Source organism: Porcisia hertigi, chromosome 31 (assembly GCF_017918235.1).
Source record: "Porcisia hertigi strain C119 chromosome 31, whole genome shotgun sequence".
NCBI lineage: Eukaryota > Euglenozoa > Kinetoplastea > Trypanosomatida > Trypanosomatidae > Porcisia > Porcisia hertigi.
This window is the reverse complement of record NC_090590.1, coordinates 1,503,853-1,519,444: the sequence shown is the minus strand read 5'-3', so window position 1 is coordinate 1,519,444 and position 15,592 is coordinate 1,503,853. Positions and strand designations below refer to the sequence as shown.

The window sequence follows — 15,592 nt, the reverse complement described above, 5'->3', positions numbered from 1 at the left end:
GTGTGTGTGCGTGTCGTCTGCGGACTGCTGAACATTTATTCTGCGCATCGTGGATGGGTGGGTGGGTGTGTGTGACTCGTGACTTGGCTTGACGTTTTTTTTGTTCGAGAACTTGTCGGTGGCCACGACGCTCTCTATATAGAAAGAGGGGGGTCGAGAGACCACCCCCATTCCCCACCTCGCGCTCTCTTCCCTCCCCCCCCCCCCATGCATACGCACATACACGTATATATAGGTCGAGGGCACACACACACACACACACACCGTGTCGGAATGTTTGCGCCATTGTGAAACCGATTCACCAAAGCTGTGCAACAGAGCATGGCTGACGCGCCCGTCACTAAACGGCTCCCCGGGGGAGAGAGCGATCTTTGAGGGAACTGCTGCGCACAGTGGATATGATGGCCGTGACTCACCAGCATCGCTGCGCCTGCTCGGAGGCGAATGTGTGGCGACTGCGCCCCGAAGTCCACGACACCGGGAATCGTCTTCTGTCGACGCTGACAGCGCCGCAGGACTGACAGCCCAGCTGGCTTTGCTGAAATTCGCCGAGCTCCTCGGAAGGTGCCCTCCGCGCTGTGACGCAGGGGATGGCGGTATAGTTGCTGCCGGGGTGCAACGTGAACAGGCCAAGGCAGCAACGCCAACCGATCGACACCAGGCTTTGCTCGGGAGCACCTCCCCACTGAGCTCCGCGGCAATCAAGGCGCTACTTCCAGCAGCGCCACACCGCCCAAGGATGACGACGACGCCCCCAAAGAGCACGTGGGGAGAAGCCCCCTCTCCTCACCGCAACAAGCGAGGCCGCACCTGTCTGGCATCAGCACCCACGCTTCAAGAAAGCGGAGGAGCAACAGCACTGTGATTCCCAGCACTGGCCTCGATCCTCTGCAGTACCCCGTGAAGGAGAGAGAGACTTCGCTGCGCCGGCACAGTGTTGTACCTCGTCTTCAGCCACAAGAGAGGGAACCGCCCCATCAACACAAACCGGTGGATACCGCACAGCGCCAGCCGAATGCCCGATTTACTCGCACGACGGCTTTCTGCGGCTGCCGCGCAGTCCGGCCGGCATACCCTGCGGTGTTGCCCCTCTCCATAACAACCAGGCAAAAGGGCACCTTGATACCCCGCCTGAACAACAACACGATGCTCCACCGCGGCCACGCAGGTGACACGCTGCTTCACCCACACACGACGAAGCCCTCGAGCCGAGGATGCATTATGCATTCCAATGTCGTCGGCCTTTGGCGTTACGACGGCCCCTCGGTCACGGCTGCACACGTTTCACTCGGCTGCACCGACACGCTCTCTCGCACCACCACCCACTACAGTGTAAAAGCGGTCGCTACAGAGGATCTGTGGATCGGCAGTCCATATATGGAGGCTGCAAAGACGACGAGGACGATGAGAGATCGCCCAAGATGGGAACACCAAAGGCCAGTGGTGCTGCTGCTGCGTGGAAAGCAGGAGGCGGTGCTACTACGAGCGCTTCCTCTGGACGGACGCAGGAAGCGCGCCTTTCTCAGGAACGGACTCCAATGGCGGCCACGCGGACGGTGATAAGAAACTGACACGACAGCGGAGCAGCACGAGCGTCGTACCCTGTGGCATCGAGCACCTCGTCAGGCGGCGATGAGAGTGACGGCTACTGGGAGAGCTACCGAAGAGACAAGACATCCGCACGGACCACCACCCAACGACGCGCCACCCCCACCACCCCACCCGATCAGAGCACAACCACCACCTGCCTTGGTTGAAAACAATGCGGGACAGCCTAGTGGCGTTCTCTATGTCCATGACGTCATTATCAAAAAAGAAGGACGATGCAGTTTTTACAAGCCATCCCAGCTTTTACACGAGTTGCAATGCGGAGGAGGGGGAGGGGGAGGGAGGAGGTGATGGAAATCATGATGATGATGGGGACACGGGCACTTCGCCCTGCGAACAAGAAAGGAGGTGAAACACGCGATGTTCGCAACAGCCACGACGAACGCAGCACGGGGAAAGGACGAGGACAGTTTGGACAATGCCGAGTGGCGTCGGTGCTCCACCCTCATGCCCATATCGAGTATGGACGACGTTCGTGCGAGGGTGCCTCACAGAACCGCGACGGCGACTCAGCGCCTTCTTGTCTTCCAATCCACCGCCCCCTCCCTATACACGCACACACACACACACACACACACACACGCGCGCACGCCAAACTGCGTTGGAGCGTATTCTTTGTAGCATGGCGCATCTCTCGGCGTTTAGCGAGGTCGTCAGGTGGGGGGATGCAACAGACAAAGAAAGACCCACTCCGTGCTCCACCTTTGTTGCCTCACCCCGTCTAGAAGTGACGGGGGAACAGGCAGCAGCAGCAGCAGCCATGCGCGCTGTCAGCCAGGCCACACATGTGCACACTACCACAGGCCTGTTGTGACTGACCGCTACGCATCAAGGGAAGCGGGCATGATGCCGCCGGTCAGCTATAGAGGGGAGGAGGGGGGACCATCGAGCGTGGTCTACGCGTGTCCAGTTATCCGCAAATCTGACGTGGCAGCCGTCCGCTGAACGTGTCATTCCCGCCGTCAAACCGGAATGCCGGGCGGGCGCAGTTTTCCCACTTTGCAGCGCTGGTCACTGTCAGCAGCGCTGCTCCGACAGACAGTGGCGGCCTTGCAGGTGCACGCACTCCTCGGGCTCGACACCGAAGCCGAGAGCAGCAGTGCACCGTCACGCGTCTGGGGATCCTTGCCCCGCTAGCCCGTGAGACGGCGTGCTTTCCGCTGGCATCACTTTGATGGAGCACTAAGCGCACCGTGGGCGACGCTGCGAATTGGGGAGTGGGGGGGGAGGGGGGGTTGCGGCTCGTAATGTGACGTCCCCAGTATCGAGCTGCCTTCTGTTGTTGTCTTGGCCCCGGCCACTGCCGCCGCCCCCCCCCCTCCCGTCATCTCGCCACTATTTGTGTTCCCTTGCCCCTGGTGCGCGGGCATAATCCCCCTTTGTGCCTCATCACGGCAGGGCTGTGTACACTTTCACCTTTCCTGTGGGAAATGCCCACGGTAACTCTTGATCCGTGCAGCGAATCCTCTCCTTTTTTTCGATGATCCCCCTTCCCTCCTGAGAGGTGAGGAGAGGGTTGTCGAGCGCCTTTGCGCCCCCTCCACACACACACACAGGCTGTTGCTGCTGCACAGAACATGAAGATGCCAGATTCCTGCCCCACCCCCATCCCTCCGCCGTTAGCGCGGTAACTGCGGTCTCGTCATAGGTGTTATTGGACTCCCAGGCTCTGCTGTGCCACTGATGTGGATGCCAACGGGTCAGCAGGACCGGTCCCACGCAACACTGTGGAGAGGAGGAGGGCCACTGCGCACATAACCCGGAAAGCCATCACACCGAATCGGCTACGAAGCATGGCAAATTCATTTTTATTTCGTGACGCCACCGGAAATCGTGGAGCTCTGCGCTAGACGAGCGTAATTGCTGCCCCGCCTTGAGAAAACGATCCGCTCCTATGGAAGTCTGCTCCACCTGCTCCCCTCCCCAACCTCTCGCCCCCCCCCGCCTCCCCCTACCCGCCCTTTCTTCTGTGCTTTGATTCTGTGCGTGGGTGGGCACGTCTTCCTTTCCGGCTGAACCCCATCCACCCCCTTACCCCTGACACACACACACACGCTTGTACACGAATGCCCAAGTGGTTCACCCACGTCGATATATATATATAAATGTATATATGTATATCCTTACCTTTGGTCCTATTAGCTACCCACACTTCCCACTGTTCTGTTTATTCCGAAAGCTTTCACTACCCACCACCCCTCTTTTCGTTCTGTGGTTTACGCTTCCCCTCCCCCTCCCCCTCTCCCTCTCCCCCTCCCACGCACACTCCGCTGTGGCCCCTTCACACATACGACTCGGTCAACTTCACATCTGCGCCTGTTTCAGTGTCAGTGATCTCGGTTCTCTCCTCTTCTTCCCCCCCCTCCCCCAATCCCACTCTCTCCCCTCCCTCCCCATTCCCGACCCCGACAATGCACAACATGGCCTCCATCGATACACTGTTGCAGAATGTGGAGCCACTCTCCCACATTCGCCGGTGTGCGACTCTTGTGGAGTTTGGTCGCAGCGCCATCACTGCGTCAGGGTCGGAGTCGCAAGCACTCCAGAGCGTGATTGCGGCGCTCGGCGCATCCTCGCAGGTGCACTATCATCGCCTTCTTGCTGCCTACGCACTGTGCGGCGTTTTGGCGGAGGCGAGAAAAGTCGGACAGAGCGTGCCGGTTGCGCTTCTCAACACGGCGTCGTCACTGCTGGCGGATACGTCTCCAAAGGTGTCACAGGTATTGGCGGCAGCCATGCTGATCTCCTCCCCAAGTGATGATCAGCAAAAGTCAACGATGACGGGGAAGCTTTTACAGGATGCCCGACTCAAAGAATTCAAGCACTTGATCCACCGACTTGCGCAGGCAAAGCAGACGCAGGTACTTCAACAGCTCTACCAGGCCCACACGATGACGGATCCAGCCAAGGCGCAGCTGCTGCTCGGCTCACTGGGCCCTGAAGCTTTCGCGCAGCTGCCGAAGGAGGAGCAGTCTACCCTTGACACCGCAGGGCTTCGCCTTTTGTGCCGCCATCATCCGCGGTGGGTGGTGCAATACTTGACGTCGAAGGTGCAGGAGCAGGTGCGGCACAAGAAATCGCCAGATGTGTCGCTCAAGGGCCTGGTAACGAAGGCTTTTGTGTTTCTCGCCACACGCGGTGCATCGAAGCACGGTCTGTCCCTCTTCACTGCCACCGCGCATCATTTGGCTCTAGAACACGATACTCTCAAGACCGTGCTGACACGCCACTACATCTCTGTCTTCCCGGTGGACATCGGGCTGTATTTGCTCGAGGGTGATGGACAGCACATAATGGAGACCCTCTCGTCACCCTTGGAGTGCTCAATGTCGAGCCGTGCCTGGAGGCGCTTTGGGAGCCACACTGACCTGCTTGTTCGGATGCTCCAAAAGCAAATAATAAGGGCCCGGTTCGTCGCTCTAGAGAAGTTGCCCCTGGAAGCGCGGCGCGCCTACTTTGCGCAAGACTACAGTCAGCTTGAGGACACCCGTGGAATTGTAGATGCAGTTTGGATTCGCGGCATGCCATCGGCAGCGGAACGCGCAGCCGTGGCCCGCCGACTCTACATGCATCCTGCAGTGCGAGACTCGCCAAGGGAACGTACCAAGTATCTTTCTTACCTCCCCTTCCCTGAGGCGGTCGAGATCGGGGCGGAGTACGTGGCCAGTGACGACGTCGATGTCCGCTGCTGCATGATTGAAGCGTGCCTGGCATCCCTGGAGTACTACCCGGAGCACCTGCCAGCTGCCCTCGAGTTTTGCGTGCATCGACTGAAAGAGGAGGACAGATGGCACATGACGATGTTTGAGGCGTGGGGTGCGCTGCGGCACGGCTTCTGGAGGCGCACGTCCATGTACGTGAGTGATGATGCGTTACAGAGTTCGTTCACGCAGCTCTTCAAAGCCACACGCTCTGCTCGTGAATGGGATCACTACAGAGTCGTTATGATGTTGGAACTCCTATGTCGCCGTCTTGTCGGTCCTCACACACACTTTGCGGTCAATGAACTCGTGACACTTTCATCCAAGAGAACTGTGACTGATCGCTGTAGTAGACACAAAAGCCGATTTGTGTACTTGACCGAGTTTTACCCGCGCGCCCTCCCTATTCTGGCGGCAGAACTGCTCCCGGTTGCGCAGAGGCTGTTCGAGGAACGCGACCCATTTATGGATCTTCAAATCTTGAAGTCCTTTCTCGGAAACGTGACTGTCGCCAAAACTCTTCTGCGGGAGTCCACACCGGCCTGCAACGGTGGGCCGTCGATCTGGCCTCTCCTGCATGACACGCTCACCGCTGGCCTCTCCGCAGATCGAAAAATTGCAGAGGTGGTCTTTGGTTTGTACGTCAAGAATTTCCCACAAGAGTTGGTGAGGGAACTTCCGGACATCATCGCAGAACAGAAAGACTGGGTCGATTCCCGTGAGGTGCAACTACTTGCGTGCAACACAGGGCAGGGGCCGCTGTTGGACATGCTTGTGGGTCCCATTGAGAACTTGCCCAAAAGTCGGTTTTACGAACACAGAAAGCCGCTCGTGCGCGTGTGTAAGCTGCCATTGAATACGGCATATCGGTGGACATCGAGCCAGCAGGTCCGCTACGCACAGTCTTGTCTGCGGGTTCTTTATACCCCGGGCGCTTTGACTACTTTTGAATGCCGCGCGTTAATCAAGAAGCTCGCCCGACTCCCCTCTGTGTCGTCCACCACGAGTTGGACGGACGGGGATGGGAAGAAACGGAGCTTGATTTCTCTCGCCACGGAGGAGCATCCTGAGCATGGGAGATGTCTGATGGGTGTAGCGCTCCAGGCACTCAGTCACCTCTCCAACGACGCCGAAGCCACGAAAACTATACTGGACGCGCTGAATGGGGCTGACTCGCAGAGGGACGCGTTTAGGGCCCTCGCCAAGAGACTGCGATGTGCACCCACTGCCGACGCGGTGCGCCTTCTCGACCCCATGCTCAACGGTACGAATGTGTCGCCGCAGAAAGAGGCGCTCCACCTACTCGGCGCGAAGCACGACGACGTGGCCTACGCACGCCTTCTCCAGTTTGCTGCCGATCATCATCTTCCCATGCCTGTAGCAGAAGGTGGCCCCGCTGAGAGCAGCTGTGCACCCTCTGCGACCCCTGGCACGCCTCCGGTAACGACGGGAGGAGTGAAAACTGCCATGCACCGCGACGTGCGGGCCGCCTTGGTGAAGGCCCTCTTCAACTTTCTCGACAGACCGCAAGTGTGGTGGTACTACACCTCCATCGTAACGCAGGACTACGAGGCGGTGCAGACTTTGGTGGGCGCTGAAGAATCGCCTACCAGCGATCACGACACATCTGGAAGTGACGCGGACGAAGAAGACGATGCGAGCACGGGCGACTCCGATCGGTGCAACGAGACGACCATCACACCGTCCTCGGCGGCCTGTAAAGCGATGTTGATGTTGAAATGGAGTCTTCTACGACTGGATTGGCAGCTGCAAGAGTACTGGACACTTCTTGGACGACTTCTCCGTCATCCGCTGCGTAGTCTTCGCATCGCGACGCTGCACAAGCTGGCCACCGCGCCACCATACGATGACCTGGCTTTGTGCAAGGTGGTCTCCGAGTACCTGGAGGAAGACACTACAGAGGAGCTCGTTGACTCCGCGCTCACGTGCATGTTGGCGTGCACCGCCGAGGAAGCCCCTTCGTTTATCGCCGCCTCGATTGTCCAAATCAAATCCGATGTGTCGATGGAGGTGGTGACGAGTTCACTTCTCCGCATCGCCAGATCCAATGAGGCACATGCAAGAAAGACTTTATTAACCGTGGTGGGTGAAGTGACAAAGCTGCTCATAGCGGCCCGTCGCCAGCCAGCCATAATCGTATCGCTTATTTCTCAGCTCGATCTCCCTCAGTGGCTCTCGCGCCTCACGGAGATGGAAACAGCTGGGATATTGTATTACAAGGCAGCTGAAGCCGTGATCGATTCTGCGAACGGTTACCCGGCCTTCATGTGCGACATGGATGCTGTGGAGCGCTTGGAGGAGACAATGCTAAGGAGGCACCCATCGGCCTTCATGCGCCGCGTTGGCTTGGCGATTCTGCTTTCGGAGTGCCAGATCCGTGGCTGGAATAAACAGCGCCGAGCGTCCCTGGCGGTGTACTGTGCAGATGACGACTTATGGGTCTCCTCGGACGCGCGACTCGTCGCACCAGAGTGAGCTGGGAAGCCACATCTGTATATGAGACGTTTCTTCTCCTTTCACGTGTGTCTGTTTGGCCATGTGCATGGGTGGGTGAGTGCACTGCGTTATATTCTGGCATGGGCTTCTTCTCATAGATGTCCCCCGCACCACCACCTGCATGTGGAGTATACATCGTCTTTCGGCGTTGGACGCATGTTTATACGCGGGCCTCATCCCCTCAACACTCCTGATCATCTTGAAGGTGTGCTAGAAAGGTGGTCAGGGATCCCCTGGTAGCCACCAAAGCCGTGGAAGAAGCTCACCAATCGTGGCCAATGCAGGCACATCACCCACAGAGGCGCACCCGCCCGCCCTGCCCTCTCCCTCTCCCTCCCCCTTCTCTTTTGTGCTCTCTCTTTTTTTCTTTGTCTTCCCTTTTTTCTATTTAGCGCACGACACCGGAGGCGATGCAGCCTTTTGTACTTCTTTTCTTTTTGTTCACGTCAGCACACCACGCAGGAGAGAGACGAGCGAGGGGAGACGTGCCTCATACTTTATCGGACGCACATGTGGGAAAAAATGTCAACGACTCGCGCCCCTGCGTGCAACCCTGCGTCGAAACAGCACCAAATAAAATATATTCAATGAAGATCAAAAAAGGAGGCGGACATAACGCCTGAAGCAACCAATTCACGCACCCGTGCACACGCACACACCTCCCTCTTCCCCCTTGCCCCCCTCCCCCCTCAGCAGAACCGCACAAATCCCCAGCGAGTCTGGAGGGCCAGGCCTCCTCTGCCACGATCCAAGTGGCTGTTCCTCTCACGCATTGCGTGGCACCACCTGCGCAGTCAATCCGCCACGGTGTGCTCAGGGAAGTGGGCGTCGATTCCGCTGCCAAATGAGAGCGCAGACGCCCCACCGACTCGCCTCACGTCACTCGCTTTTCACGCACTCTCATCCAGCCCACCTCTCCTCACCCCTTCCCCTCCCTCCCCTTCTCTTCTTCTCCGCCTTTATACTGCCCTTCCGCATCTATGCTGTGCGTTTGTCCCCTGCGCCTTTGGTTTACCTCGTCGCCCTCCCCTCCCCCCCCCTCCCCTCCCCTCTCCCACTCGTCCTCCTCCCCAGACGCACACACGGGCTGGAAAGGGGCTTTAGGTGTGCGTGCATATATATTCTTTTTTCCACACAGAGGCTCCCCTTTGCCTCAACAGTTCGAGATCCCAGCTGCCCTGCACCTCTTGTGCGCAAGTGTGGCGCAGGCATTCGATCCGCAGGAAGGGGACAGACAGAGCTTACCCGGTGGTGTGGAGAGCCTCTGCTGCCCCTCTCCGGGGAGTGTGTGTGTGTGTGTGTGTGTGAGAGAGAGAGACCCCCCTCGTTTCTCTGCTTGCTTTATTTCCTCTGTTGCGTATGTGTGATTCCGTGCCTGTGTGTGTGCGTGTCGTCTGCGGACTGCTGAACATTTATTCTGCGCATCGTGGATAGGTGGGTGGGTGGGTGTGACCCGTGACCTGGCTTGACGTCTTTTTTGTTCGAGAACTTGTCGGTGGCCACGACGCTCTCTATATAGAAAGAGGGGGGTCGAGAGACCACCCCCATTCCCCACCTCGCGCTCTCTTCCCTCCCCCCCCACCCATGCATACGCACATACACGTATATATAGGTCGAGGGCACACACACACACACACATACAGAGAGCGAGACATCCGCATTTGAGTGGTGCCTCGCTGAGTGAGACATTCAAAAGTAATGTTTCCAGGAAATATGGAAGGGCATGTCGGAGTGCGCACGCTCATAACCTTCAACCACTGCTGCCATGTATGCCTCGTAGAGTGGAGAACACAACACCAGGGACATTACACGTTGAGGTTTGTCTTGACTTCTCCTGTTCTACCGCATCCCTGCCTCTTTTTTCTTTGGCACTTGGTCTGGTTATTTCTCTACCCCTTCCCTTCCCCACACCTCTACTTGATCAACTATTATACGATACACGTGTTCTGCTGTACTCGTGACGCAGATGCTGGAAGCAACCACGCGATTTACGTGTTGACTCAAGTCCTCTTTTTGCAGATCCCCCCCCTTCCCCCTTCCCCCCACACACACGCGTTTGCATTCCAAGAAATGGCCGGTGTCGGAAAGACGTTGGTCACACTGAGCAACGGGGTGAAGATGCCGCAGCTTGGACTCGGTGTGTGGCAGTCCCGCGCTGGCGAGGAGACTGAGAACGCCGTCAAGTGGGCACTGCAGGCAGGTTACCGCCACATTGACACAGCCGCCATCTACAGGAACGAAGAGAGCGTCGGAGCTGGCCTTCGTGCCTCCGGGGTGCCGCGCGAGGAGGTCTTCCTTACGACGAAGCTTTGGAATACAGAGCAGGGCTACGAAAGCACTCTGGCAGCCTTTGAAGAAAGTCGCGAGAAGCTCGGTGTCAACTACATTGATCTCTACCTCATTCACTGGCCGCGTGGCAAAGCGATGGTAGAGAAGGATGGTAAAAAGTATCTGGACACGTGGCGCGCCTTCGAGAAGCTCTATGAGGAGAAGAAAGTGAGAGCGATTGGTGTGTCGAACTTCAACATTCACCACCTGGAGGACATCTTTTCTATGTGCTCTGTGATACCGATGGTGAACCAGATCGAGCTGCACCCGCTGAACAGCCAAGTGGAGCTGCGAAACTTTTGTGAAGCCAAACAAATCATCGTGGAGGCATGGTCACCTCTCGGCCAGGGCCATCTGCTCGATCACCCGACCCTGGTGGCGCTCGGTGAAAAGTACAAGAAAACAGCCGCGCAGGTGATCCTGCGGTGGGACGTACAGCACAACCTCATCACGATCCCCAAGTCAGTTCGCAAGGAGCGTATTGAAGAAAACAGGAAAATCTTCGACTTTGAGCTCAGCGCTGAGGATATGGCGAAGATCGACGCGTTAAATACGAACTCGCGTTACGGTCCTAATCCCGACGATGCGGACTTTTGAGGATACGGGGTATTGCGTATGCACGAACCTCTTCTATCGCATCGGACAAGGGTGGTTTAATGACGTTACATCCCCCCTCCTCCTCCCCCCTCCTCCACCTGAAAGAAACCGAAAAAAAAAAACGGTTCACTATTTACTATAGACACGCACACACGTGTGCATTATTGTCATATGCAAGTCTGCGTCAAACATACCACTCCCCACCCCACCCATCCCCTCCCCCTGGGGGGGGGGGGAAGTCTCGAACCCACTTCAGCCCGCCTGTGTTGGGTGGACTCGTCTTGAGAGAGAACAAGGCCGGAGTTGTTTTTCTGTTTGTGCGTACCGAAACGTTTGGGTGTTCGACTGGTTGGTTTTCTCTGTATCCCACACACACCCGTCAACCCCCCCCCCTTTCCTCTTCTGAACTCGCCCATACAACACGCCTCGCGCCTCACCCCCTCAACCCCGTGTTTTACCTCTACTGTGTTTCTCACCTCTCTTTTTTAATCATCGCATCACCGCCTTCACTGACGTCTATTTCACACGAAAATAACACCACACCGGCACGGGCGCGCGGTGTATCTGATCATCATCGCCTCCGCACATTCACCCAGAATAGTCGCTGCTACTTTCTCTCCCCTTTCTCTTTACCCCACCCATTCACCACCACCATTCCCTCTTCACCTTGCACTCACGCGCGAGTAAGCCTTCCCCACCACCCTAACCCTTCTGGAGGGTCCTGTCGAGAAGGAAAAAAAAAACGGGGGTGCAGTAGACCGCCTTTATTTCTCTCTCTCTCTCTCATGATGGATCGGTGCCCTCGGTCACTCGAAAGGGATACACATATTTCTTTTCAAACTTCACGACTCTCTGTTTCTTCTTTTTTTTTTCGCGTGTGTGTGTATCTTGTTGAGCATATCACCTGGATCTTTTTTACGCAAACGACTACATCAGCTGGTGTAAGATAGTGAGGAACACACACACATCTCCTCCTCTCTTGACAGAGAGAGAGAGAGACCCAGGCTCTGGACCGTGTGTGTCTGTGTGTGTGTGTGTGTGTTTCCCCGCACAGCCTCGCTACCGGGTGCCGGTGCGATTCGTATCACCACGCCCTTTTTTGAGAGGATTTGTCGAACCGCTTATAGTCCCTCCACACACACTCACACACAAGGGCTCACCCCCACCCCTCCCACACTAGCTATATCACAGCTACACTCACGACGTGATCTCCTTGCTTCTGTTGTTGTTCAGTCTCTTTGTACGCAACAGCGCCGCATCTCCTCTCAGACCTCGTTGCAGACACGTGTGTCCTTCCCCAATCCTCTGCGAGCATATCTGCTGGATTTTGTATTACGTTTCTGCGGCCTATTTTTTTTTACCCCGGCGAGGAGCAAGAAAAGTGACAAGCACATTACGGCTCCGTTGCGGCACCTGCCCTCGCTTCTCCCCACCCCCTTCGCTTGCATTCCTCCTTCAATTTTTTTTGTTTTGTGTCGGTGCGCAAAGGTGTTTCAGTCACTTTATCTCTCTGCTATATACAATATATGCACACACACACACACATGTATGTACGTATACATATGCATGTATATATGTGTATTTGAGAATTCTCCTCCTCCCTTTTCTCATCCTGCTTCTTTTCTTTTTGTTGTCCCCCCTGCCTGTTTGTGATTATTTTAATAAGAAATTTTTTTTTTATTTACTTGCCCCCCCCCCTCTTTTCCCCGTTGTTGTTTTTTTTTCGCCCATAGTGTGTGCCGATTTTATACATATATATATATATATATATTTATATTCACCTACCTTACACCCACGGCTGTTGTCTCGTTGCTGCCGCACAAACACAGACACGCGCGCACAGATACACACACACATATACACGTGCACACCTTCGTTGCATCTCTTATCCGGCTATTACTTGTTTCGTGGTTTTGCGTATGTTATGTGGCCCTTTCTTTTTGGAGAGGCACAAACGATAGGCGGGAACCTCCACTGTGTGTGTGTGTGTGTACGTGTATCTATGTGACGGGGTAAAATCAGTTTGTTATATCCCCGCCCCCCCCCCCCAGCTTTGAATCTCTGTTGTGGTCAAATCGTTGCTGTTGTTCCCTCCTCCCTCTACAAGCCCCCCCCATTTTGCCGGAACACCTCCATTTTTCTTTGTGACACTTTTTTTACTTCTTTTCTATAATCATTTTTGTGCGCGTGGCGGTGACTGCAACTCTCCCTAGAAAGAACCACCGGTGGTACGCCCGTCCTCGCACACACCGAAACACACGTGTTGGGTGTGAAGGACGGCGCAGCAGTCATTGTGTGTTTTTTTTTGTTGTTCTTCTCCCGCTCCGCCCCGTCCCTCCCCCCCCCCCACCCGGTGACAAGTACACACACACACGCACATATATATATATATAGTCCACGTCTGTGTGTTATCGGAGATTACCCTCGAGAGAGCGCTTAGACAGATCTTTTTTTTTTTCGCCCCCCCCTCTTTCTCCCCGCATTCGCTCCGCGATGGTGGAACACACTTCCGCCACCAGCGCGGCCTCCAATGCGCAGCGTCGCCGCTCTTCCATTACGATTATCGTCCCCGGTGATAAACTGAAGGCTACGCATGAAAACACAGACCACATCTCTAATCAGAACGATAACGACACCTTTGAGAGTTTCAAAGCGAAGCCGCGCTGCATCACCCCCAACCTCAGCGACATGGCACATGACGGCGAACGCGAAAACGGGATGTTTGCCGACGCGGGTGTGATGACACCCTATATTCGTGGCAACAGCATCATTAGAGCGATGAGTGGAATCCCGGTGCATCAGGCGCCCCAAAGCGCTGCCCAGGACCCCGCGCTTCCAGGAAGGGTCGCTTCCAGAGTCATGCCCAACATTCCTACTCCCGCTCAGCAGCAGCAACAGCAGCCGTTGCAGCCAGGCGGTCCATCGTGGCATGAACTTGAGAGCCAGCCCGAAGACACACACCGTTTTGCTCGCACCTCATCCTTCACAGCTGCGCCAGGACAGAAAACGGGCGACATCCATGGCGTCCACGCGGCCATCACAGCGCGTACCTCTTTGCATCCGCATCTGCCGAACAACACCCCGGCAACGGGTGGTACTAATAGGAGCCGTGGTGAATTCTTCAGTGATTCCACGGACGACCGCCGTCCTATTGACCCTAACGCCATCACGGTCAACGACACGCTCGTCGCGTCTTCCTCTGAAGGGGAGTATAGGGGGAAGAGTCGCCCGATTTCTCCCAGCGGTCGACTCGCACTGACACCCACAGCTGCAACTGGCATGACGGGGAGTGCACACAGCAACCGTAAAGGCATCACTACTGCCATGAATCCACGCCCAGCGGTACCTCCCGTGGTCTCCACGCTACAAAACGGCGCCCCGAGCAGCGGTGCTCGATGTAGCTCAAGCCATCTGCTTTTCCCGCACGCCCCGTCTGCTTCACCATTCCGACCCAGCACCATGTGGACCATCAATGCCAGGCGGCTTTCCCTCACACCCAACTACATGCATCTGTCTTCGAGTGCTACGGATTCACATCCAGGCGACCATCGAGGCACTATGCACATGGGCCCCACTAATCGCTTGACCGCGTGGAGCCAGACAGACCCCGCCGGTGCCAGGCGTCTGACTATGAGACGTCCTCCGGAGCAGCAGGTGAAGACTCGCAAAAACAGGGAGATGAGGGGAGTCGAATGCACAAGCTCGGCTGGTGAGCCTTTGTCGCCGTCCGTCTCCACCAACAGTGGAGAGCATAGAGGCGGTCGCCCCTTGACCAACCGCTCAGGGAGCACGAAGAATGAAATATCGTCCGTCTCGCTCAACGAAATCGACCTCGCCAGTGTTGTTCATCTCTCGTCTGCAATACGAGCACAGGCGCAGCAGCAGCAGCAACAGCCGATCTATAAGTCCTTGTCGACTGACTTTTCCATACCCTTCACACGGTTCTGGACGGCGCAACATACTGCCGAGGCCGAAGGGGATAGAGTGCTGCTCTCTCCATTGGCATCTCCCCTGCTGGAGGGTCTCCTCCTACTCTGCAGCGACGACTCCAGTAGCAACAAAGATGCCGGAGGAGAATGCGTGAGTCGCAGCAGCCTCTCGGCAGTACTCAAAAACAACCAGTCCACGTCGAATTTCTCTGTGTTGACGGAGCCGCTTGCATTTTCTTTAGCAGCCAGTGGGCCACAGAAGCGACGCAACACACCTTTTCTCAGCTTGTCTCACCACCACCCCAACAGCGCCGGGAAAGCGGTCGATGGAAAACCACAGGATCTGCACGGGGTCTCCCTTAGCAGCTATGGTCTCCTGCCAGAAGACAACACCAACGCCTTCGACGTGGTCCGTCTGTCAGCATCGACCAGCACGGTAGCACCTCTGTCGCTCTCGCAGCTGCCCCTAGTCCGGGAGCGGCCCAGTCGCGCGGCAGAAAACAGCATGCACCATCCCTCCCCAGCGGAGGGAGGACACCATCTAGCGTCGCCCAGAGAAAACGAGTCCTCCCTGCCATCCCCCAGGCATCACGCTAATTCAGCCCCACACACTGGAGAGGCAAAGGGCGATGAGAGAGGTGGCAGCACCGCAACCTGCACATGTGACGAATCGGGGAGCGGTGCTGTGGTGGACGACCTATATGCGACCTCGAATCTCCAGGGGAAAGCACGAGAGGAGGATGCAAGCATGAGCTCCTGCAGCCCCGCCCGCCTTTCCCTCACGGGCACGGGAAACGGGTACGGCACCGTCGACCCCACGAGTGACACGACGCCACACCAGACAGTATTCGACACCTCCAGTCCAGGTCCAGCAGACAGCCAACCTTGCCCTTCAGCACGGATGGCCTCTGC

General features: G+C 56.6%; 2 protein-coding genes across 2 annotated transcripts; both read left to right on the top strand.

The window, feature by feature from the left end:
- Nucleotides 1-4,019: 4,019 nt before the first annotated feature.
- On the top strand, nucleotides 4,020-7,805 carry JKF63_03940 (uncharacterized protein; the record flags this gene model as incomplete). Its single annotated transcript, XM_067899936.1, has 1 exon — nucleotides 4,020-7,805. The coding sequence occupies one exon, from the start codon at nucleotides 4,020-4,022 to the stop codon at nucleotides 7,803-7,805; it is 3,786 nt and encodes a 1,261-aa protein (XP_067755142.1).
- A 2,091-nt stretch (nucleotides 7,806-9,896) lies between these two features.
- On the top strand, nucleotides 9,897-10,751 carry JKF63_03939 (uncharacterized protein; the record flags this gene model as incomplete). The annotated part of the gene is made up of 1 exon (XM_067899935.1): nucleotides 9,897-10,751. The coding sequence occupies one exon, from the start codon at nucleotides 9,897-9,899 to the stop codon at nucleotides 10,749-10,751; it is 855 nt and encodes a 284-aa protein (XP_067755141.1).
- Nucleotides 10,752-15,592: the final 4,841 nt, after the last annotated feature.